At 38.8% G+C, this 27,105-nt stretch overlaps 1 protein-coding gene across 1 annotated transcript in view; it reads left to right on the top strand.

The window, feature by feature from the left end:
- The window catches only part of LOC108383406 (uncharacterized), a 262,402-nt gene that overhangs the window by 122,792 nt on the left and 112,505 nt on the right, over positions 1-27,105 (top strand). Inside the window, exons 4-5 of the mRNA XM_073227550.1 lie at positions 930-989; positions 10,401-10,490. Of these exons, the coding sequence (XP_073083651.1) occupies positions 930-989; positions 10,401-10,459 (119 nt within the window). The 3' untranslated portion in view covers positions 10,460-10,490. The remainder of the gene's footprint in view (positions 1-929; positions 990-10,400; positions 10,491-27,105) is intronic.

Genomic DNA, 27,105 nt, shown 5'->3' with positions numbered 1-27,105 from the left:
TATAAGAAATTAAACACAATCTCAAACAACCAGTGGGTCAAAAAAGAAATTACAAAGGAAATTAGAATATGATCTTGAGACAAATGAAAACAAAAATAAAACATACCAAAACTTATGGTATGCAACAAAAGCAGTAGTATGAAGGAAGTTTATAGCAATAAACTACTACAACAAAAAAGAAGAAATATCTCAAATCAATGACCTGACTACACCTCAAGGAAGTAGAAAAAGAAAAACAAATGGAACCCGAAGTTAGCAGCAGGGAAGAAAATAAAAATTAGAACAAGAATAAAGAAATATAGAATATAAAAAAAAATAAAAGTAAGAGATGCCTTTTTTGAAAGCACTAAGAAAATTGACAAACCTTTAGCTAGGCTAAGAAAAAAAGAGGTAAGACTCAAATAATGAAAACCAGAAATGAAGGAGGAGACAGTAAAACCTATGCCACAGGAATAAAAGGAATCATAAAAGACTACCATGAGCAACTACATACCGACAAACTGGATAACCTAGAAAACTACATTCCTAGAAACATATTACCTATCAAGACTGAATCATTAAAAAATAAAAAATCTGAACAGACCTATAACTGGTAATGAGGTTGAATTGGTAATCAAAAACCTCCTAGCAAAGAAGAACTCAGGACCAGACAGGTTCCCTGGAGAATTTTAACAAACATTTCAAAAAGAATTAACACAAAACCTCCTCAAAGTCTTCTAAAAAATTGAAGAGGGGGGAATACTTCCAAGTTCATTTTAGGGGTCAGCATTACTCTGATATGAAAATCGAAGATAGCATTAGAAGACTATAGACCATTACCCACAATGAATATTGATGCAAAAATTCTCAACAAAATACTAGCAAACTGAATTCAACAACACAATGCAATGAATCAATAACCCTGTTTTTTTTTTTTTTTTTTGACGAAGGATGTGTCCTGATGGTCTCTGGCTGGAGGAAATTGAAGGTGTTGCCAAGTGTAAGTAAAAGTAAGTACCTGGCAAGTGTTGTCTGGTATCTGCGGAGGAACTCACAGTCCAGATGCCCCCCTGTAATGACAGTGTTTTTCATTGAAACCCACCTCCTCCTTAAAGTCTTCCTGGATTTACCCAGTTGGAAACAGTCTCTCCCTGCCCTCCCATAGCACTTATAGTGAACCCAATTATCAGACAAGTTTCATTCTCCCTGAAGTATATTTTGGGAGACATCAGAGCCTAATGGATAAGAACATCAGTGTCAGAGTCACAGGGTTTGGGGTTGGAATCCCAGTACTTCCTTCATGAGCTGTGTGACCTTGGGCAAGGCACTACATCTGTAAAACCTCAATTGCTTCTGTTATTAAGTGAAGAAAATGATAGTACCTAACTTGTTTGTGTTGTGAGGGTTAATGAGATAATATGCACGAGGCATTTAATTTACTCCCTGGCACACAGTAAATATTAAATGCATCGAAGCTGCTATTATTATGTTTTCTTACACAAAATTCTTTGTCCCTGAAGAATTAAGGGGTTAAGGGGTCTGGGGTTATGAACTGTATTCAGGGCCTCTCCAGGTTGGTCTAAGGTTGTGGGAGCTCTCACCAACCGGTCCCTCCTCACTTTGGACAACCTTTATTTGCCCTACACTCCGGTAGTAAAGGTGTTTCCCACAGCTCCTCCCTGATATAAAGCCTGGCTGACCAGGATTCTCCATGGGTTAATAACAAGGCCAAATATAAGTAAAAGTATCTGGCCTCGTTTAACCCTTCCTTAACTTCTTTTCTTTCTCCCCAGGTTTCCTTGTGAGACTTTCAATTCCTTAAATGTTTCTTTACCTCTTTTTTCTTTTCTCTTTCTCTTTTCCCCCCACAAATTATTGCCCATAGGAATGATCCCTGGTTCTTATGCACTAGAACTTAAACTAACACTGACACTAAAAAGGCCAAAGGTGAATTTGCATTTCCTAGAATGTTATATCAAATGTCGTAATTGGGAGAGATAGCTGTGCTATTTACAAAGCTGAGTGAACAAAGCCCTCAGAAGTGGTTCAAGCAAAGTGCCATAGAAGCTCAGAGGAAGGAGAGTGGGGTGTGAGGATTCATGGAGGCTACATAGAGAAGGCAGTCATTGGACAAATGGTGGATGAACAAAAAAGTCCAGAAAGAGAACACAGGGGGTCCCTTCAGAGGGCTCTTGGAATAGTCAAGAAGTATTGAGAGACGGAATTAGGAAGTGAGAGCAGGTGGGAAGAGAAAGGAGGGGATCGGTAAGAGACTCAAGCCACAGAATCCACAGATTGTATCAAGTAGCATGCTAAAGGGGACAGAGCTCTGATCGAGCTCTGGCATCCAATGCTAGTAGATATATACCACTCACAAGCAGGGTGCCTTTGGGCATGTCATTTCCCCTTTTGTGCCTCAGTTTTCTCATCAGCAAAATGGGGACAATATCTGCTTTATTAAATTGCTGTGAAAATTAGATTTGATGAAATGCCATTCTGTTTCCTTATCTTTTGATGCAGTATAAAAACTTTATTGGTATTATTAGAAAAATGGAGTTGTCCATGAGTGCATGGAGTCCATGACTGCAGCAGTTGCGATAACTTCCATCTTCATAGGATCACTCTGGAAAGCTCGTATTCAATGGTAGGGGCAGTCCTGTCCCTGTGGAAGCCCTTCCTGGGGCATCTTCACCCTGGGGCTGTGGAGGAAGTTAAAGGGCTTGGAACAGACTCCTGCATCGGGCCTTAGCCAGAGTGACGCCCGATGGTTGGTTAATGAGGGTTTCAGCCTGCATACACTTATGTCTGTGGAAATGAAATGAGAGGGCATTTCTGCCAGTGAAGTCTTGTGAGAGAGTGACCCAGCCAGCCCGCTGCCTCAAATTCTCTAACTCTGGAAGGGAAACGTTCTCACAGGATAGTTTTCGAAATGCCTCTATAGCTATTTAATAATAAGGAAGCATGTGCCTACCTTACTCTGTGTTGCTTTGGTGGCATGACGAGTTGGGACTTGGGGAAAACATCGAGCAGCACACCTGTTTCATCTGTGTGACGATCTCTGCTCTCCAGAGAATATGATCACTGTGTGTGAAGAGAAGGAATATGGAAGCCATCGTTCATAACTGCTTGTTGTTTTCTTTCCCCAAATCAGGTTTAGCACATCAACCTAGTAAAACATATGCTGAAAGTCATTAGTGTTGGTTTTTAAAATGGACTAGCATAAAGTTTGTTTTAAATTGTGATGAGCAGGGCTTTCCAGCTCTTTCAAAATATTGTGAACTATATCATGCATACAAATAATAATAATAATAATAATTAATAAAAAGAACTCACCACCCATCTTATGAAATAGAATCTCACCAATAACTTGGAAGTCCCCGCCCCGGTGGGCCCCGTCCCTCCATCCTCACTGCAGTGGTAACTTTACTCCTACATTTTGTATCAATCATTCCTTTGCTCTTCCTTTTCATTTTTGTGCTTATACGTATACCCCTGACCAGTGTATTGCTTAGTTTTGCATGGTTTTGAACCTTAAATGAAATCCTACTTTAGAGACTTTTCTGTTACTTGCTTCTTTTACTCACTTTATCGTTTTTGAGATTTTCCGTGTTGATGCATCTAACTGTTGTTTGTTTTTAATCTATGTGATTGTCCCCTTCCCCAGAGTTCTGATATACATAGCCTATGAATCAATGGACAGCAGCCCAAGCTATAATGTAACAATTGCATAAATAAACCACAATTCACTTACCCTTTCTACCACTGGCCAATAATGGGACTGTTATCTACTTCTTGGCTGTTTGGTGCACTGCTACGATGAACATTTTGGATGTGTCTCATGGTACGAGTTTTTCTAGGGTACATAATTAAGAGTAAAATTCTGGGACCATAGAATATGTCCATGTTCCCCTTTACCAGGTAATGTCAAGATAGTTTCCAAAGTGGTTGTGTCAGCTTAGGTCTGCCAGGAAGCAGAATTACCAAGATGGAATTAGATGTGCAAGGGATGTATTGAGGGCATACCTGTGAAGGATAAAGGGGAGAGAGAGCAACTGTAAGCAGAGGGAGCCTTCACCTTAAAGCAGGTCTGGCCCCTGTGAAAGGAGAGGGCGGAGGAAGTTGAACTGCGCAAGAAGTTTTAGCCTGCAGTACAACTTCTGAGAAAGCCTCAACCGGGCTGTGAGGTGTTCCTGTGCCAAATTTGCCTGTGGGAGGAGTCCTGCATCCTACAGGGATGGTCCACCCCTAGTGTGCCTGCAGTGCTCAGTCATTGGCTTGAAGCTACTGGGGGTGGGGAGGGGGGGTGGCTTTGGGGCAAACATGGAGGTAGATCCAGAAGGCTGGCAGCCAGCCAGGCTCTTTGCAGGAAGTTCTCTTGAACGAAAGTAAGGAGCACACTTCTTTGGCTGCCACAGTGGTTACACTAGTTTCCACTCCTACCAGCAGCAGATGAGAATTCCTAGTTCTCTATATCCTTACTGACACTTAGAATTGTCAGACTTCCTAATATATGACACTGTTTTGTGTGTGAAATGATATGTCCCTATGTTTTCAATTTGCATTTCCCTGATTACTAATGAGGATGAGCATCTACCCACAAATGTATGGGCTGTTTATGTTTCACCTTCTGGGAAATGCCTATTCTGTTCTTTCTGTCCTTGTTTTTTTGTTTTTACCTATGTGGTTATGTGTGGTTTCTTTTCTGATTTTTTAAAATGGTCTTTTATAGGGTTTGGATACTGATTACTTGTAGGTAATATGTATTACAAAAATCTTTACCCAGCTTGTGGCTTGTTTTTCTATCCCCTTTATTGTGTCTTTTGATGAGCCAAAGTTCTTAATTTTTATGTATTTATTAGTTACTTCCTTTATAATTTGTGCCTTTGTAACTTGTTTTAAAATCCCCATTCTGAAGTTATAAAGATATCTACCAACATTGTTTTCTAAAAGTTTGAATAGTTTTAATTTATGTTCAAGTCTTTACTTGGAATTGATTTTTTTTAGTATGCTGTCAGATAGGGCTCCAACTTTATATTTTTTAAAATTTGAATAACCAGCTATCTCAGTCCTATTTATAGAATGGCATTTGTCCCAATGGTTTGCAATGGCAATTCTGTCATATTATTTCCATATATGTGCGCATATGTTTCTGGGATCTCTTCTCTGATCCACCGATATATTTGTTTATCCCAGTGCCAATCCTGCACTGTCATTTATATGGTTGCTTAAAAATACATCTTGATATCAAGTAGGATGAGTCTCTATACCTCATTCTTTTTCAAGAGTGAATTAACTATTTTGATATATTTCTTGTTCTCATATAAAATTTAGAATCAGTTTAACTTACCCTGGGGAAAAAAATAGAAATTTTTATTGGAATCTCTTTGAATCTATAGATTGATTTAAGATAATTATATCTTTACAGTATTAAATTTTTCCATCAAAATACCATCCATTTCTCCATTTATTTAGTTTGCTTTAATGCCCTTAGATAAAGTTTTAGAAATTTCTCCACAAAGTGCTTACACATCTTTTTTTGTCAGAGCAGTATTTTTAAGTATTATAGATTTAGGAACTTTTTGCATTCTTAAAAATTATTGAAGACCCCAAAGAGTTTTTGTTAAATGGTTTATAACTATCAGTATTTAAAACTTAAATATTCAAAGTTAAAACTGATTCAATTTTAAGATGTTTATTTTACAATAGCAATAGCAAATTATTTGTTATAATGAAAACATTATCTTATGAAAAGTAATGTATTTTCCAAAACAAAACACAGTTAGTCAGAATTGCATCCTTTTTTATTTATTAAGGTATCACTGATATACAGTCTTATGCTCAGATTTCACATGAGCAACATTGTGGTTACTACATTCCCCCTATTATCAAATCCCCACCATATACCCCATTACAGTCATTCTCTTACATGTAGCTGTCCAGTTTTTGCCAACACCAGTTCAAGAGGCTGTCATTTCCCCATTGTATGTCCATGGATCCTTTATCATATATTAATTGGCCATATATGTTTGGATTTATACCTGGGCTCTCTATTCTGTTCCACCGACTTATGGTTCTGTTCTTGTGCCAGTACCAAATTGTCTTGATTACTGTGGTTTGTAGTAGAACTTGAAGTTGGGGAGTGAGATCCCCCCTCCTTTATTCTTCCTTTTCAGGATTGCTTTGGCTATGTGGGGTCTTTTGTGGTTCCATATGAATTTGAGAGCTATTTGTTCCACTTTGTTGAAGAATGCTGTTGGTATTTTGATAGGGATTGCATTGAATCTGTAGATTGCTTTAGCAGGATGGCCATTTTGACAATATTAATTCTTCCTACCCAAGAGCATGGGATGAATTTCCATTTATTAGTGTCCTCTTTAATTTCTCTTAAGAGTGTCTTGTAGTTTTCAGGGTATAGGTCTTTCATTTCTTTGGTTAGGATTATTCCTAGGTATTTTTTTCTTTTTGATACAGTTGTGAATGCAATTGTTTTCCTGATTTCTCTTTCTGCTAGTTCATCGTTGGTGTATAGGAATGCAACAGATTTCTGTGTATTGGTTTTGTATCCTGCAACATTTCTGAATTTAGTTATTCTAATATTTTTAGGGTGGATTCTTTAGGGTTTTTATGTACAATATCATTGTCATCTGCAAACAGTGACAATCTAACTTCTTCCTTACCAATCTGGATGCCTTTTATTTCTTTGTGTTGTCTGATTGCCATGGCTAGGACCTCCAGTACTATGTTGAATAAAAGTGGGGAGAGTGGGCATCCTTGTCTTGTTCCTTATCTTAGAGGAAAAGCTTTGAGCTTTTCACTGTTAAGTATGATGTTTGCTGTGGGTTTGTAATATATGGCCTTTATTATGTTGAGGTACTTGCCCTCTATACCCATTTTGCTGAGAGTTTTTATCATGAATAGATGTTGAATTTTGTCGAATGCTTTTTCAGCATCTATGGAGATGATTGTGTGATTTTTGTCCTTTTTATTGATATAGTTGATGATGTTGATGGATTTTCAAATGTTGTACCATCCTTGCAACCCTGGGATGAATCCCACTTGATCATGATGCATGATCCTCTTGATGTATTTTTTAATTCAGTTTGCTAATATTTTTTTGAGTATTTTTGCATCTATGTTCTTCAGGGTTATTGGTCTGTAGTTTTCTTTTTTTGTGGTGTCTTTGCCTGGTTTTGGTGTTATAGTGATGCTGACTTCACAGAATGAGTTTGGAAGTATTCCCTCCTCTTCTATGTTTTGGAAAACTTTAAGGAGAATGGTTATTATGCCTTCTCTAAATGTCTGATAAAATTCAGTGGTGAAACCTTCTGGTCCGGCACTTTTGTTCTTGGGTAGTTTTTTGATTACCAGTTAAATTTCATTGCCGGTAATAGGTATGTTCAGATTTTCTGTTTTTTCCTGGGTCAAGGTTGTATTTTTCTAGAAAGTGGTCCATTTCTTCCGGTTATCCAGTTCATTAGCATATAATTTTTCCTAGTATTCTCTAATAATTCTTTGTATTTCTGTGGTGTCCATAGTGATTTTTCCTCTCTCATTTTTGATTCTGTTTATGTGTGTAGTTTCTCCTTTTTTGTTGATAAGTCTGGCTAGGGATTTATCTATTTTGTTTATTTTCTCACAGAACCAGCTCTTGGTTTCATTAATTCTTTCTCAATTTTATTATTCTCAATTTTATTTATGTCTTCTCTGATCTTTATTATGTCCCTCCTTCTACTGACTTCGGGTTCCATTTGTTCTTCGTTTTCCAGTTTCAGTAATTGTAAATTTAGACTATTCATTTGTGATTGTTCTTCCTTCTTTAAATAGGCCTGGATTGCTATGTAGTTTCCTCTTAGAACTGCCTTTGCTGCGTCCCACAGAAGTTGGGGTATTAGCCTGTTGTTTTCATTTGTCTCCATATATTGCTTGATCTGTTTTCATTTGGTCGTTGATCCATTAATTATTTAGGAGCATGTTGTTTAGTCTACATGTGTTTGTGAGCCTTTTTGTTTTCTTTGTACAATTTATTTCTAGCTTCATACCTTTGTGATCTGAGAAGTTGGTTGGTACAATTTCATTCTTCTTGAATTTGCTGAGGCTCTTTTTTTGGCCTTGCATGTGATCTATTATGGAAAATGTTCCATGTGTACTTGAGAAGAATGTGTATCCTGCTGCTTTCGGGTGGAGTGTTCTAGAGGTATCTTTTAGGTCCATCTGTCCTGATGTGTTGTTCAGTGCCTCTGTGTCCTTACTTATTTTCTGTCTGGTTGATCTGTCCTCTGGAAGAGGTGGTGTGTTGAAGTCTCCCAAAATATTCATTCTATTTCCCCCCTTAGTTTTATTAGTATTTGTTTCACATATGTAGATGTTCCTGTGTTGGTTCCATAGATATTTATAATGCTTATATCCTCTTGTTGGACTGACCCCTTTATCATTATATTATATCCTACCTTGTCTCTTGTTGTTACTTTCTTTGTTTTGAAGTCTATTTTTTCTGATACAAGTACTGCAACATCTGCTTTTTTCTCCCTATTGCTTGCATGAAATGTCTTTTTTCCATCCCTTCACTTTTAGTCTGTGTTTGTCTTTGGGTTTGGAGTGAGTCTCTTGTAGGCAGCATATAGATGGGTCTGGCTTTTTTATCCATTTTGTAACTGTGTCTTTTGATTGGTGCATTCAGTCCATTTGTAGTTTGGGTGATTATTGATAAATATGTACTTATTGCCATTGCAGGCTTTGGAAAGAATTGCATTGTTTTAAGTTCTTTACAAATCTCTTTAATGTTTGGTTTAATAAAATAGTTGGCTTCTCATAACTGCTTTTGCATTCAGTCTGTTATATTGTATTGTTTTGGCTTAAGTATCTTGAGGAAATCTGACCTCACACAGATACATAGTTGGACATATATTCTAATAACATTTTTATATAATTCTGGGCATTCTTCTTTGGTATTCCACCAAACTAAACAAGTGGTAGTTTCTTAAAATTTAAAATGTTGATACTGAAGCCATATCAATGAATCATTCATACACAATTACATTAAAATCCATTGATCTCACTTACACTTTGAATGGATCTTTTACCCATGAATATGTTTGTGACATTAGGCTTAGAAATGTTTTTTTTAAAATACTGGCTCACTGAATTATGCAGATCTTCCAAATATTGACACATTTCATTATGTAATATCAGAAATTCACCTTCATTAACATCACTTCCCAACTCATTAGAAAAATCCTTATGTACTTGAAAGCTGTCAAATTCAAAGCAACAGATTCAAGTTTTTCAAACTTGTAATTCCACTTTAAAGTCTAATTTTATCATGGGAAACAAATACCATCAGTTTTTTTTCTTGAATTGATCGGCTTGCTTTGTTCATTTTCAAGGACATGTCTCCTGAATACCCAAATGTGAATGAATAACTGTAGTTTACCTCCCATTCATTCTTTCAAGTAAAAGTGTTGCTCCATGAGACAAGCAAGTAGTTCAGCCTACAACTCAAAGATGAGATGTTCATCAGACTTTGGTTTGCAGAAGAAGTGCTCTTAATGTGTACTCATTTTGTCACAGAATATTAAAGAGGCAGAGGTCAAGATTTAATACAATTAATAATTTTTTAAGGATTCACCAAGGACTTTTTCTGTGAAATTTGTTTTGTTTTACTGCAAGTATGTGATGGTGAAGAATACAATGGCTGCTGGCACAGTTTTGTGGTACTGTCTTGATTTGTTAAAAGCATACTAAAAAATTGCTATAAAAAGGAGTACTTCAAAGATATGATTTCAGATGAAGACATCCTCATGAATTTGTCAACGGAATGGTTTTTAGTCAGAAAACAGGATGTGGAACAAATTTGAACTGTTCATTAAGTTTAAATGAACCCCAAACATTTTACTTGGCATACATGTAGCAAGTAAGAGGGATGAAGAGGTAACTTCTGCTCTCCTTTGTTCTGTTGTGCATGGGAGCTATTCCACTATGAAAAGATAAATTGAGGAATATTAACTATTTTAAGAATTTGAGCCAAAATCTGTTTGAATTGGGCACCAACCACTTTAGCTGATAGAAAGGAGCTCTACAAAATGAAATATTTTTTTAATAGGTAAAAGAGGGTGAGAGTAAGGAAGTAGTAGTAGGTGAGAAAGTGGGTGGGTCATTGCAAGGTTACTTTCCTGTAGGGGATGGCAGGCTCTGTCACACAGATTACCTCCCTAGTACTGATTGGGCATTTCCTGATTGGTTGAGGATTCCATTTTTGGGAGAGCCAAAACTGTAATTAAGTTTCACTTTGGTGATGGGGAACTTAGCATGAGTGACTCCATTTTGCACCTCCTGTTTTTAACACCATCTATGTCAACATCATCTGCCATTTTGCCTTTATTTTCCTCTAAAGGTGGTTTTCTGTTTTGTAACTTAATTTTTAGGTGCAGTGTCAGTACAAGATGAGCTTGAGCCCTCCCCTGCCCCAAATATTGAAAAATAGATCAAGAAAACAATGTACAAAGAAAAAAAGAGTGAGTATAATATACCTTTAATAGTTTACATTTTATGTTCAAACTACATTTATTTTCACATTGTTGCTTATTACTTATATGTATTTGGTTTGATTGTTCAATTATTTAATTTCATTATGCAGTATAAGTGATAATTGTTTGGGTATCTTGGTTTGGGATGGATGCATAATAATTTTTCTCATTAAAATTAATGGAAAAGTTTTCATTGAGCAGCTTTTTGCCTAGTAGTAGGCTTTTCAGGAAAAAATGAAAGTCATTAAGTTAAGGATAAATGTGTGTTACCTGGTATTTTAGTTATATTTATCAGGAGTGTTGTCGAGGCATACTACTGCTGGAAACTGAAGTTACCTAACTTTTCTTTGAACAAAAGTAATCAACTGATATGTCAGTGTTGAGTACATGCATGCCTTGGAGATATTGCAGGTCTGGTTCCAGACCATGGCAATAAAGAAAATATCACAATAAAGTGAGTCAAGTGAATTTTTTGGTTTCCCAGTGGTGATGTTTATAGTTTACTGTAGCCTATTATGTGTGCAATAGCATTATGTCTTAAGAAATGATGTACCTCCCTTAATTTAAAAATACTTTATTGTGGAAAAGTATTAACCATTATCTGAGCTTTCAGAAAGTTGTAATCACTGATCACAGATTACATAATAAATATAATAACAATGCAAAGTTTGAAATATTGTTGAGAATTGCCAAATGTGGCACAGAGACAGGAAGTGAGCAAATGCTGTTGGAAAAATGGTACCCGTACACTTGCTTGACAAAGGGTTACCACAGGCCTTCAATTCATAAACAATTCAGAATCTGCAAAGCACAATAAAGTGAAGTGTCATAAAACGAGGTGTGCCTGTATTCTTCTCACCATGAAACCTCATTCTCATTTGATAATCAATTCACACTGACATGTACATGCGTCTTTATTGATTTATATCCTTACATTTTCTAAGAAGGTTTGCAGCAGCTTAACAATGAGTTACTCTATTCAAAGCTCCTAGAATATTTTCTGGAAAACAGTAAGAACTCAATAAATGTTTGTGGTTATTGTCCTTATATAAAAGATACACATTGAAATGATTAGGATAAAACTAGAAAGTCAGATATAGGCAAATGAGAAGGGAAAATAAACTAACATTGAGGGCTAAGAGTTACAGCGATTGAGCATTAAACTTTGCTCTGAGTTTCCAGGCAACCAGAGAAAGCATGCTGCAGTTATTTTCTGATAGAAGGATGCCTCCCAATTCTTCAAGGAAATCACACTTTTTCTTAGTACTGTGGTTTTTTTTCCTGGGGAACACTGAAAAGCATAATGGATAATACCTGACATGATGGTTTTGCAGTAAAAGTAGCAGCTAATCAATGCATTCATGTTTCTATCCATTCATTTAGTAAATATTTTGGCATTTTCCTTGTGTACTATCCTTGGTAAAGGCCAAGACCATAACAATAAAGCAGACCCCAATGAAGGTGTTCCTACAGCAAGGTAAACAAATGAGGCCAAACATAGAGCTTTCCAGAAATCTAAATTAATAAAGGCTAGAGTTTGCTATACCTAAAGGCATGTGTGAATAGCATGTCTCATATACTACCTTCTTTAATTTTCAGACCTCTCTGCTAGAGTTTTACTAGATTTATGGCTCACAGTTCAGGATTGTGGCTCTCTCTTAATATCTATGACATTCTGTTCAGTTGATTAAGGTCAGATTGATGTAATTTGGCTAACAGACAAGTTGGTGATGCTATTAAAGTTGACTTTACCGGCTAATATTTTTACCTAGATAAAAGTTCACCCTGTAGCCAGAATTTCTCTCACAGTGCAGCTCTACATCACTTTAAATATGAATTTTTATTTCACAGACATTCAGTGTTTACTATGTACCTGGCACTACTTTAAGTGCTTTACATATTTTAACTTGTTTCACCTTCATACAGTGGGGGAAATACTATAACCCCCACCCATTTCACAGATGAGGAAATGAATGCACAGATGCCTTGAATAACCTACCTTACTTAAGGTAACACAGCTAGTAAGCAGCAGAATCAAGAACTGAAATCTAGCTTTGGAAAAAGGTCCCTGCTTATCCATGACGGCTCTTGGACAGGTGCTTCATTGACATCCTGGAGCTCTACAACCTCCAGCACAGCAGAAATTACCGTGGCCTGCAGGAATTTCCAAGGGGGTGCTAGTGCCTTCAGCCATAGAAAACACTCATTCAGGCTCCGTGAGAGGTCTGACTCTGGGTGAAGCTGCCAAGATGAGTTGGTTGCCAAATACACCAGAGCAACTGACAAAGTTGGCCTACTAAGTGATGCTAGTTATATTTTGGTGACTGTTTACAAGATCCACAAAGACTATTTTAGTTTTGGCCAGGGCCACTTACCTTCTGAAGGTCTCTCAAGTTAAGAAGAGGGTCTAAGATACAGCCCTATATTTTATCTCTGGAAATTATGATCTCTTATGTCAGCAGACCATTTCTGCCTGCTCTGATTCTTCTAGTGATGTAACACACACATTTTGCAGAGGCATTTAGAGTTGGGAATCTATGTTAAGCTCATGTAGTTTACTGATAGTGTCTGTGTAATGGAAGGCAGTAAATAAATAATAAGGCCAACATTTTTACTTGTGCTCTGGATCCCACATACAATGGGAGTGCTCTTGACTCCTCAAACGCAGTACGGCAATGACAGTCCTCTCTTTTTTGTATATTCGTCCTTTCATCCCTCTTCCTGGATATCATCCATCAATATTTAACCATGCTGAAATTCCTTATTTCTTTTAAAATATTCTCCTTGTTCTTTATGTCTTCCCCCAACCCAGTCCCACCTGATCTCATCTGCCTTTACTACTCATAGACATGATTTTTGTCAAAGGTCACCAGTTATCTTGAATACGAGGACCAAAGGTAGCCATAGGGATTAGCTTCAGGTATATGTGAAGCTCAAGTTGAGTGGTCTTGGTTGTCATGAAGTTCACTTAAATTCAGATTTTACCTTTCCAAGTTGTCCCTCCTTTTGTGCATGCATGTGAGAGACGTACCCAAGGTAAGGGAAAGAACCAGCAGAAAAGCAATAGAGAGAGCTATTCTTGGAGTCCACACAGGGCCCCAAGTAGTGCCTGGTCCTGAGCCAGAGTGGAAAATTTCATAATTCATGGGATTTTGGGTAGAATGCAGAAAGTGTTTGCTTGAGCCTTAGGGAAAAATTAACCCTAAATTAAATGCTGCTCTGGTCTCACTGAACAAAGCTAGAAAGTGGCATCTGAAAAGATCAAACTGTTTCCAGGTAATGTAACAGTATCAACATATAAACCTCAAGAATATTTATAGGAATGCAAAAATATCCAGCATCCAGCACGTTAAAATATATATCTGGCGTCCAGTAAGAAATTACCAGGCATGCAAAGAAGCAAGGAATACAACACATAATGAGAAGAAAAATGTACTTTTTCTCCCATTCTTAGGTTGCTTTTTCACTCTGTTGATTGTTTCCTTTCTTGTATAGAGGTTTTAAATTGATGGAGTCCCACTTGTCTATTTTTGCTTTTGTTACTTGTAGTTGTGATGTCATATCCATGAATTCATTGTCAAGATCAATGCCATGAAGAACCCCACTATGTTTTTCTCTAGGAGTTTTACAGTTTTGGGTCTTACCTTTAGGTCTTTCATCCTTTTTGAGTTGATTTTTGTATGATGTAACATAAGGGTCCACTTTCATTCTTTTGCAGATAATAATGTTCTGAGAAGTCAACTGTCATCCTTAGTCAAAAACCCATGAGTTGCCTGTTTTTCTGATTTTATCAGTGGGCTTATACAGCATGTACTCTCTTAGGTCTGACTTCTTTTACTATTGATATTTATGAGATCCATCAATGTGGTTGCGTGAGGTTAGAATTTGTTCATTTTCATTGTTGTATAATATTCCTCGGTGTGAGTACACTATAATTTGTCCATTCTATAGATAATGGGCATTTGAGTAATTTCAGCTTGAGTTTATTGCAAATGGTGCTGTTATGAATATTCTACTACTAGTCTTTTGAGGAACATTGCCATTATACGTATACCCAGTTATTGAATTGGTGTGTCGTAGGGTATGTATATGGTTAACTTTAGTAGATAATGCCAAAGAATTTTCCAGACTGGTTTTACAAGTTAACACTCCCACCAAAAGAGTTTGAGAATTCTGGTTGCTTTACATCGTTACTGACACTTGGTATTCCGTCTTTATCATTTTAACCATTTGGGTAGGTGTGTGTGTAATCTTGTTGTGATATGATTTGTGTTTGTCTTATGATTAATGAAATTAAGAACATTTTGATTTTTTATTGGTCATTTGCATATCTTTTTTGTTAAGTGTCTGTTCATATTGCTACCTAATTATTGATTGTCTTTTTTGATGATTTATACAGTGTTTAACCTTTAAAAATATGTATATTTTTTCAGTATGAACCTTTGGCTGTACATGTATTGTGAATATCTTCTTCCATTTTGTGGTGTCTTTTTAACTCTCTTAGTAATGTCTTCTGACAAACAGAAGTTTTTAGTTTAATGTGATCCAGTTTATCAAAATTTCTTTCTTTTATGGTTAGTGCCTTTCAGATCTTAAGAATTTCTTCCCTAGGTCAAGGTCAAAAGCTTTTCATCTGAAAGCTTTATTTTTTGTTACTTTTTACATTTAGATCTGCAATCTATGATTGCCTGTAAACCTGTACCATTTTAATTTTAATCACATATCCATTTTTTTCTGAAAGGCAAGTGATGATGCTGTTACTTCTCACAAAGTTCAGTGCTGAGCATCCACTTAGTTATCTCATATACAACGTTATTAAAGGAGAGCCTGATTGTCTAGCGGTTGCAGTTATTATCTCTCTGCAGCTACTGAAAACTCACACAATTGCAAACCAGATCAACAAAACAAGACACTCAAGCTTTCCAAAAGTCTCACCATCTACAACCTGCAAAAAGCAAAATTCCAAAACCAGGTTGTTAAAGCACTCTTTCCAGAGTTTGTTGAAGTATAAGGAAGGATATCTATCCCTTCTTTCTCAAAATAAAAAAAAAGAAAAGAAAGAGAGAGAGGAGAGAAAGAGGTTACCATTACTTTAATAAAAGTTTTATAGTCTGTCTAGAGGTTTGCTAATGTTATGAAATATTTTCTCTTCCTCTTCAGAGCTTTTATCTTAGCTGAGTACTGTGCTTGAATTTAAATAGGTCTCTGTTCTCCATTTGTGGGCTTTTGCTGTGCTAGGTCAGGTCTGACTCAGTTATCTACAAATGAACCATAGTAGTTTGTGAGGAGCTGAGAATGTCATATAACCTCTGAGGGTTTCTAATCCTGGGACACTGTCATATGATCTTAGCTCAAACTGAACTGGTGTACTAAGTAATGGTGGTTAAGACAGGCAGAGAGCAAGTTGGCCTTTAACCAGTCCATACTTTTTATTTCTGCTAAAATAGCCCCAACCTTAAATCACTAGAGCATAGAACCCAAGGTACTCTCATAGGAGCATAAACACTAGTTCAACTACACAATGTCCCTGGGCTACATATGACAGTTGTCAGAGGGTGCAGCCCTAGAATTTACTTTCCTAACTCCTGGGGGATTTTGGAGATTTTGCTCACCTTTTGAGTAAAATCTTGGCTCTTTACTAGAGAAAAAATCACTTCTATCACTCACGTTTTTTGCCAACTGTAAGCTTTTGATCCTTTACCCTGCAATCTTTTAAAAACAGTCCACAAAAGTTTCTGAGCTCATGATACACAGCACATCCCATTGGATGATTTGAGGGACACACATTCTTAGAGAGTTCAGGCTGAGTAGGGGAGATGTGAAATTTGTCCATAGGAGAAGCACTGTGTCTAGAATACACAGACCTGGCTTGAAATTTCAGTCACATTCCTTATTAGTTGGGGAATCTGGGCAAGGTTTTGCATCTCTCTGAGCCTCGGGGTCCTTATTTACAAAACAGTAATAAAACAGGGTCTGCTTATTTCTGGGGGGATTAAAATAGATAAGGTACACACAGGGAACCACAGAAGACCCTGAGTAGCCAAAGTAATCCTGAAAAAGAAGAACAAAGCTAGAATCATCATATGTCCTGGTTTCAGTCTTTATTATAAAGCTATAGTAATCAGAACAGTGTGGGGCTGGCTTAAAAACAGACACATAGACCAGTGAGAGCCCAGAAATACACTGTTGCATATATGGTCAACTAATATTGATAAGGGGGCCAAGAATACTCAGTTGGGGAAGGATATTCTCTTCAGTAAATGGTATTGGGAAAACTGGATGTTCACATATAAAAGAATGAAATTGCACTCTTATAATATACCACTCAGAAAAACTAACTGAAATGGATTAAAGACTTAGATGTAAGACCTGAAACCATAACACTTTTAGAGGAAAACATAGGGAAGAACTCCTTGAAGTTGGTCTGGGTGGTGATTTTTTGAATATGACACCAAAAGCACAAACAACAAAACCAAACATCAAGTCGGACTATATCAGATGAAGAGGCCTCTGCACAGCCAAAGAAACCATCAGCGAAATTAAAAGGCACCCTGTGGAAAGGGAGAAAATATTTGAAAACCACATCTCTGATAAGGGGTTCATATCCAAAGCATATAAGGAACTCATATAACTTAATAGGAAAAAAGAAAAAGCAAAAATCCAACTTAAAAATGGGCAGAGGACCTGAATGGACATTTTCCCAAAGAAGACATACGGATGGCCAACAGGCACATGAAAAGGTGCTCCACATACTAATCATCAGGGACGTGCAAATAAAAACCACAATGATATCACCTCACACCTGGGAGAATGGCTATTATCCAAAAGACAAGAGATAAATTCTATAGAGGATGTGGAGAAAAGGAAACCCTTGTATGCTATAGGTAGGAATGTAAACTGGCACATACACTATGGAAGACAGTATGGAGGTTCCTCAGAAACTTAAAAATAGATTTACCATATGATCCAGCAGTTTTACTTCTGGGTATATATGCAAAGGAAATGAAATTATCATCTCAAAGAGATCTCTGCACCCCCACGTTCATCACAGCATTATTCACAACAGTCAAGACATGAAACACTGAAGTGCCCACTGACAGATGAATGACTAAAGAAAATGTGGCACGTATATACAAAGGAATAATTATTTGGCCATAAGAAAGAAGGAAATCCTGCCATTTGCAATAACATGGATGGATCTGGAGGGCACTGTGCTAAGTGAAATAACTCATACAGAGAAAGACAAATACTGAATGAACTTACATATGGAATCTAAAAGCCAAACTCATAGAAACAGAGAGTAGATAGGTGGTTGCCAGGGCTTGGAAGGTGGAGGAAATGGGGAGATGTTGGGCACAGGGTACATACTCTCAGCTCTAAGATGAGTAAGTTCTGGGAATCTAACGTGCCGTATGGTGACTATAGTTAACAATACTGTATTGTATACTTGAAAGAGAGTAGATCTTTAATGTTCTCACACGAAAAAGATCATGGTAATTATGTGAGATGATAGAAGTATTAACTTACCTTACTGTGGTAATCATTTTGCATTATATAAGCATATCAAATCATCACATTGTACACCTTAAATTTATACAGTGCTATGTGTCAGTTATATTTCAATAAAGCTGGGGGGGAAAGGGTGGACTTGAACCAGCTTATAGAGAGTAATGATTAGAGTTTGAATTGTTTTCTCTAAGTTGCTTGGGACCATGCAAAATTTTCAAATAGAGACATGGCATAAGATGACCTGGCACCTGTTACTGGGGTTGAAGACATTTTCATCGAGGGCTTCTTGTTAAGCATTCTGGGTGCTTTCTGGAGATTTTCCGGGTCTCCCTTGGTATTTGATCTAGTTGTTTTCATCCCTGTTGCCTCCTTGAGACTGCAAGCTCTGTGCACCAACTTCATCCCTGCAGCCTCTTCAACCTCCCACCCTCACCCCAGGGCCTAGGCCCAGAGGGGCTGCCAGTGGGCGCTTCCTGTGGGGGATGAGAACTCCCTTTTGTTCTCCCTCTGGCAGTTCCTTTGGTGCCTTTGACATAGGGCAGCTCCGTCCCAAGGCCCATCAGTTCAGGAAAATGGCAGAATCTCCTAGAGTTTTGAGTTACTTCCTAACTAGTGAAACTGAAGGAGGGCCCACAAAATTGCCTATAAAGCAGCAGCCTCACGAGTTGCAATCATAATAAAGAGCAATGACTTAGCAGATGACAGCCCATACCCACAGGACTAGAGGCCCTCTGCCAGGGCTTCTCGAAGGGCAGGCCTGGCTCAGGAAGCCATGGAGAAGATCTAAATCTGTCTCAGGCTTGCCCTTTGGTGGACTCTAGCTTGAATGCACTCCCCATGACCCCCTGGTTCTGTTTTATACACAGCGTCAAGGTATAGAAGACAGAGCAGCCGAGCCCTAATTTTCAAGTGTGCCTGTTTCAGGATGCCATGCCAGCCAGCCGTGGAAACTGTTTACCCCTTGTCACTCTGATTCTCAAAGTACATGTGCTTTATTGCTGCAAATACTCCTATTAGAGTCTGTCCTTTTTCTGGCCAACGTGTTTGATAGCTGTGTTGAGTCATTGCCCTGGATTTGGTTCCCTCCAAACATTCTCCGGGATGACCCAGAATAACGAACTCAATATTGGAGGAGAAGAACAAAGTCAGAGGACTGACACTACCCAACTTCAAACCTTACTGTAAAGCTACAGTAATCAAGACAGTGTGGTATTAGTGAAAGAATAGACAAATAGGTGAATGGAATAGAAAGGAGAGCCCAGAAATAGGCCTCCCCCATAAATATAGTCAGCTGATCTTTGACAAAGGGTCAAAGGCAACACAATAGAAAAAAGATACTCTTTTCAATAAATGGTGCTGGAACAACTGGACATCCACAGACAAAAAATAATGAATTTAGACAGACATACCTATCACAAAAACAAATTCAAAATTGATCATAGACTTAAATGTGACACAAAAATACGAAATTCCTGGAAGATAACATGAAGAAAAACCTAAATGACCTTCGGTACAGTGATGACTTTTTAGGTGCAACACCAAAGGCATAACCCGTGAAAGAAAGAATTGAGAAGGTGGATTTCATCATGTAATGTACAGAGCAGTGTTCATGAATGTTTGGAGTAGGTATATGGCCTGCCGCTATAAAAGGGACCATATTCATTTGGGGAATTCACACACATACACTCACACATATGAACACTCACATATATTCTGATTAGTTTGTTAACAATCATGCTACTTAAAGAGATCCTACAAAATATTCTCTCCGATGTGTTCTTCCTAAATGGGACATTAATTGACTGCAACATAAAAATGGAAATGGCATCTTTATAATTGAGATAGTTAATTGAAGAGTATTGTGGCTAATAACTTGTTCACAAAGTAGTAATACCAATATGTTAATGGAATCTCATGTTACATAAAGTAGAATTTTCAGAAATAAATGATAAGTCTGGTTCGCTGTGTATAGTTCAGGCAATACATGGAACCAGGGCTAAGAGACACCATGACAAATATAAAGAGATGACCTCTGGTATGTACCTGCCTGGAATGTTATATAGCCATGGGCCCAAGTGCATCATCAAAGGAATAAAGAGAAACATGGCCATGCTCAGAAGAGAGTTCTTCGGAAAGCAGGGGTCTTAGAACTATGTTATACGAGGAACATTGGAAGGACCTAGGGATGGTGTGGTTAACTCAATTGTTGCTTCCAATTCTTCACTCCTCAATATTGTAATATATCCACATCCTTGGCATAGTCTTGTGGGGAGTTGCGTATACATTCCTGCCCCTTAACTTTGGTCTTGGCCAATGTGACATTAGTACGTATGATGCAAACAGAGCTTGAAGTTTGGTTGCTGTCTCATACTCCCACATTTCACTGTGAGAATTGCCCTTGTAGCTACGGGCCCAAGGAGAGATGAGAGGCCTATAGAACAGATGTGGATCCAGGCCACAGTTTAGAGCCAAGTCCAGCTGACCCCAACCTAATCATTTGAAGCACAGCCAATCCACAGATGCGTGAATGTGAACTCAATGCCTATCATGGCATGGTGTGGAGTCTGGGGGGGAGAGTTTGTTAGGCAGCATTATTGTGGTGATAGCTCACTAATACAGATAGTAATCACTTAGATGTTACATAGCACCAGTACCACGCTGTAATCAAGTACCAGATGGAGTAAAGTATGAAGAAAGTTCGACTCTGTGTTCACTTAAGGTCTCTGTCACCCTGATACTCTCCAATTTCATGAAAGGATGTGCAAAGTTTTCTCAAGTGAGCAAATGGCTTTTGATCAGTATTCATAGTTCAATCAGGAAAACCCTCCACTGAGTCCAATGAGTTTGATATCAGTCTTAGTTGAGCTCCTCAAAATCTTTCAGATTTTTTACATGTTTGAAAATAACTAATGCCTTTACTCTAGATCACGTTCATCCCCTCTGAAAGCTTGGTGAAGGCCCCAAGGGCACTGGCATTATGCTTCCGTGAATGTCAAGAGACTGAAGCTGAGCAGAGTGGTCTGGTCAGCTCTCTGGGTCCCAGAGGGAAGTGTCCTCTAGCCATGCCCTCCTCAGCTTTAAACATGACAGGGAGGGAGGTGTTCTTCCTTTAGCAGGTTATACTCTAGCAGCTCCCCAAAACCCACAAGGGACGGTGGCAGGTTGACAGTTATTTTGATATGTTTTTCATAAGGACTTTGGTCCCAGGAACTCAGTATATTAGGAATGTTGCTAGAGATGTTAAAATCCAAGCATCACTGGAATCTAGGTTATGCATGTATCTGAAGCATCTCTCCAAAACTTCCTAAAGGTGGATGAGAACAACAACAGGGTAGCAAAGGTGGCTTGGTAATCCACTACACCACTGACTGAGTCAAACTAATTTTCAGAGATATTAAAATCTCTATTAATAAGATGTTTTCTTTAAGTAGGAGTTGAATAGTTTTGATTCTCTGCTTCCCTTGCTCCCCAATTCCTAGTACGCCGTGACCCGCACCCCTAACAGGAACACACAACTTAAGCCTTTGTAGTGACTGTACCTCCGGGCTGAAACTGGCTGTCTCAGCCCTGCAGATGAATACACAAACCACCCTAGGGCCAACTTAAGTAAGGAAATGGTATTCTTCAAAGTGCAGGCCTCAGACCACTAATGGATCCCTGATGGTCTATCAAGTGATCTCCAGAGAGTTCCACAGTTTTAGTGAAGAAGGCAATGAAATTAATTAATTCAAATGTGCTGCCTAGATTTGAAATGTAAGATCAGTTATGATTGTCACAGAAATTCCTTCATGTTCCTGACAGCCACTACTCTTAAGGAACTTATCAGCTTGTCTTACCTAATAATTCAGATACAAGATGGCTATTCACTTTCACATTTTCATGCCAGTTGCATGTTACTATTTACATATATATATATATACACACAGTATATATATCTAATTTTTTGTTCCTCTTGTTTATTGTGCATGACTCTATCCTCAATTCAAAACAATAGATCAATGACTCAGAGTAGTGTAATGAGGTATAAAAGAACTCAAGAAAATGCTAACATAAATATGACTCCGAATAGTGTTCTAAACTTAAATAGTAAGTGGGACTCACATTCGAATGTAGACTTGTGTATCTATGTGTTTGGGGACAAGTGAATGTGTGTTTTGATGAGTTCACATAAGCAGCCAGAAAAGAAAAAAGAAGAAAAGCATGCCCAGGGAGAATGATGAGGACTGTGTTCAATAACACTTTGTTAAAAGGTTGCATAAAGGCACCACAGCTTTCATGTCCTTTTCTAACAAAGCACACAACACTGCATATTTCCAGGGCAAGTGCACAGTAATGCTTTCCGGTAATAAAGTAGTGATTTTGTTCACTAAAAGCAAAGGACAGGCTGAACTGCAGGTGCTTTATTCAAGGATTTGCTCCTTGTAGCAAAATCAGGAGGTGACAGAGGGTGCTAGGGGTCACCCCCATTTGCGTTCCCCTCTTTTTGCAGAAACCCTCACTTTAGTTGGGCACATAGACACTCAGGATAAATTTGCCACTGCTCAGTCTCTTTGTGGCTTGGTGTGGTCACGTGAGTGAATTTCAGCCAACTGGATGTGAGGCAAAGTGCTGTCTGCTTCTTTCGGAGTGTGTCCTGAAAGGGGAGGGGCATCGCCTTCCCCCCTCCTGCCTCCATCTGCTACCTGGGATGTGGATGTGCCCTGAGCCATCTTGGACCATACAGGTGAGAGCGACACTTGAGAGAAGGAGGGGCGAAAAGCTGGAAGGACCCTACATGTCTGGATGACATCCTGAGCACAGTTTCCATGCCAGTCTGAGACCTTCTAACTCCAGGCTGTTACATAAGATGGAAATCAACTTCTAGTCTGTTGAAGCCTCTGTGAATTTTGGTCTCTATTTCATGCAGGTAACCATACTCAGAGTTAATATCCAGGTATAAGCTATTTGACTGCCAGGAAGATTGTGATAACAGCTGCAAATTTAATGACAAATATTCTGCTCAGAGAGAAAGAATGAAAAGGTGTTAAATGACATGGTTGGATGTTAGAAAACAGCAGTGACAAAAGGAAGAGCAATTACTATCACATGTGCATGAAAGCAGATATTTCACTCTCAAGTTAAGCGAAACCACTGATGTATAGAGTATAAATTGGCTCTTGGCATATGTGTGGGGCATATATGATTGTTGCATTCAATTACTTTTATTATTGGTCTGTTTATCACTGACAAGCCAGAGTACAGGAGAAAAGGGTTTTTTCTTCATTTACTTAATGATTATTTTGTGAGTGATGATTTCAACTGGGGAAAACAGTGCATCTGGATTAGTAGTTATGGCGAATCCACAATGTGCACAGCAGGGAAGGGTGCTGGGAAAATAAAAGTCAGAAGTCGTGCCTGAAAAGCCTAAGCAGATTTGTTCCTAGAAAACAACTGATGGTCAACAACTTGCCTCCTGATCGTGTCTCAGCTTTGAAAGGAATGGAGAAAATCATGAATATGATCTAAATATGGTCTCTGATTTCACTTTTTTTCTGGCTGCTATGAAAAGAATCAAGCAATGAATCCCAGACTGCTTTTATACAATGAAATATGCTGGCTGTCAAGGGGCAAGATGCTACATGTGGTTTTGCAACCAAGGATATCCCCTCAAGACAGTGAAACAATGCCAGTAAAGAACACTCGGACTTTGAGAGACTTGCTCAAGTGGGGCATTTCAGTGATAGATCATTTGACTAGAAGAGTCTGAATTGACACCTGACCTCTTTAAGGGTTAAGCTGGCATGAAGTTTCATGGGAAGGCTAAGATACAGGGATTTCTTAAAAACAAACTAGCTCAAGTGGCTTAATGTCCAAGAGGGACTTTTTCCCACCACTTGCTGACTATCTTCACTTGTGGAAGAAGGCAACTGATGACATATTGCAGGGTTTGGTGGTGTTGCTGGACAGCTGCGTCTGGGGACGTCTCTCCCTGCACACCAGGTGAAACCTCAGCCTGGATCGGGGAGGGTTCTTGACTCTGATCAGGAAAGAATTCTTGAGCAGGTCAGAAGAATGTAGGTAAGAAAGGAATTCATTAGAGTGAGAATATCAGGGAATGGCAGCTGCCTTGCAGGGAGCAGAGAGCAAGGAAGCTGAGGAAGGACAGAGAGAGCAAAGACCTGTGCTAACGTCTAGAAAATAGAAGGAAATAACACAGACTCTCACCACTGGAAGAGTGCAGAGACAAAACACAGTAAGTTGAGCAGTGCGAAGACTTTAAAAAGTACACATTTAAAGAAAGATAATTGTGGGCAACCTCAGAGAAGAGGCACACTTAGGGGCTTAAGATTCTCACTTTTAAGGCTCTCAGGAATGGGGCAAAGGGCGGGGATAGAGGTTGTTGGGTGTAGGCTTGACTTGTGGTCTCATGATGTCTCTCTCTGGTGAGACACATTATGTCATTATCCACAGTCAGTTCTCTAGATAGTTCTGTAAGATGAACTTAACACAAGGAATGTCTTGATCCTGTTCTTCTCTAAGATATGGTTACCCTCAAGCAGTGGGGACATCCCATTTAGGACTGCTTGCCCTGCCTTAAGATAGGGTCAGCTGCTGGCTAAGTACCATAAAATATGTTAGAAATCTTAACTCCTAACTCCCTGGTTTTTTAAATGGAATCTTACCTCAAGATGGAGTCGCTTCTGTTCTTACCATACTGTTTATATATCTGCATTTTTGTCATAGGCAGGAAAAGTTAATCATGATGCTTGTCCCGTGTTTCTGCCCTACATCTGTGGGATGATATGTGAAATAAGGACATTTCACATATTTTCTGTTCCTACACTCGCCTTGTCACATCACCCTTACCCAGGGATGGACTTTGACCTCCACAGCCTCAGAAAAAGGAATTTCCCAGTTCAATCAGGAAAACAAAAAGAAGTGAATTCTTCTCTTTTTTAAAAAACCACTTTACTGAGGTATGATTGACATACAAAAAGCTGTACATATTTAATGTACACTGCTTGATGAGTTTAGAGACAACTATACATACAGGAAACCATCAGCACAATCTGTGCCATAAACCTTGACTTTTGAGCTGCCAGCTGGTTTTGCCCTTATGGAAGGAGAGGAGGCAGACGCTTTCTGAGCAGGAAGAGCTGGGTGGGAGTTTGGAGAGGAAGCGGTACAGGTGACTGCACAGCAGTTCCATATACACCACGTTACCACCTCCACCGGGCCGAGCGCCAGAATGGGCAGGACATAATCCCCTGCAAGTTTAGAGCCCCTTGAGTGTCTAAGAGGTTCAGGCTTAGTTTCTGTGACTCAGAATCACACTGGAGGGGATCCCTAAGTTCATGTATCCATACCCACACCCCCAGAGAAGGCCCAAAACATAAATCAGAGGGAGATGCAGCATCACTGTTCTACTTTCAATCAGATCATTTGCATCAACAAATATAGCTGCTCTGTTCAGCTTGTGAAGACATCCCATTTTGAAGCAGTGCCTCTGCCATGCTCTTAATTTTTTTCCCCCCTAAAATTCATATGTTGAAACCTAACTCTCAAAGGTGATGGTATTCATAGGTGGGGTGTTTGGGAAGTGACGAAATCACGAGAGTGGAGCCCCTATGAATGGGACTAGTGCCCTTATAAAAGAGACCCCAGAGAGCTTACCCTAGCCCCTTCCACCATGTGAGGATGTAGCGAGAAGCCGGCAGCCTGCAACCCAGAAGAGGGCCCTCACTCAACAGCGCTGGCGCCTGCATCTCAGGCTTCCAGCCTCCAGAACGGTGAGAAAGAAATTTCTGTTATTTCTAAGCCCCCCATCGGTGGTATTTTGTTATAGCAACCCAAGTGGAGTAAAACAGCCCCCTGGACTTCACATTCTGTCAGATTTCTGCCCCATTTCTCCATCTCCCTTTATAGCAAAACACTTCTGTTCTGCTATTCTTTCCTGCACCCACTTCAAGCAGGCCTTACTGCTCCACTGAAAAGGCTCTTGTCAGAGTCACAGGCAACCTCCATATTATCACAGTCAATGGCTAATCATAGTCCTTATACTTAACACTTGTATTCTTCCTTATCTTAATATGTCAGTTCCATTCTTCCAGTTGTTTTGGCCAAAAATCTTGGCATCCTCTCTGACTCCTCTCTCTTATATCTAGTCCAACAAATCCTATGGGCTTTATACCTCAAGGTAAGTCCATGAACTTTCACTTATCTCCTAGTCACTGCTGCAGCCAAGCACAAGCCGCCGTCATGTTTCGCCTGAATTACTGCAGCGGTCTCCCTGTTCCATTGGTTGGTATTCCTAGCATAATTTGGAAGACATCTTAGAATTCTGCCTGCCACACTCCTGAAACCTCATTATTACTTATAGTATTTGTGATAGCTTTATTTTGGGCATGTTTTATAAAGTAAAGAGGTTACCTATAATTCATTGCTTATTTTTATTACAAAAAGATATCAAATTTTATCAGCATTATTTTAGCATCTACTAAGATGATCCTCATGTTTGTTTCCTTTAATATGTTAACGTAGTAGCTTATATCAATACATCTCACTAACTTTTCATACTTTGGAAAAATCCTATGTATCAATTAGGATGTACTTTTCACTACTAGTGATAAATAAAAGAGGTTTAAATAAGTGTAGAAGTTAATTCTTGTACATAAAGGTGGTCTGGAACTGGTCTGGAACTAGTCTGGAGGCTACGTGAAGTCATCAGGGACCTAGACTCTTTTCTTCTCCAGTTTGCCTCATTGTCTGATATGGCTGCCGATAATGCAGCTAACACATCTAGGTTCCAGGCAGGAGACGGGATGAGTGTATCAGGGTCCTGACAAGATACAGATGGAGCAACCAGGTGAATTGAACTGGTGAACTCTTCACAAAGGTGTCAGTAGGGTAAAAGAGAATGAACAAGGGATGTCAAGGAACCCAGGGGTTAGCAATAGCAGGGAGCCGTTACCACTCCTAAAGTTGAAGGGGTAATGGGAAGGAATGGTTATGGTAGTCCAGAGAGAGCTGCCTGCCCAGAGCTGTGGCCTTTGGTAGAGGGAAGTAGCCTCTGTCAACTTGTGGCCTGACAGAAAGGGAGCCCAGAGAATAAATA

This window comes from Manis javanica, chromosome X (genome assembly GCF_040802235.1).
Source record: "Manis javanica isolate MJ-LG chromosome X, MJ_LKY, whole genome shotgun sequence".
Taxonomy (NCBI): domain Eukaryota; kingdom Metazoa; phylum Chordata; class Mammalia; order Pholidota; family Manidae; genus Manis; species Manis javanica.
Note: the sequence above shows the minus strand (reverse complement) of the source record. Positions and strands in the feature narration are given on the sequence as shown.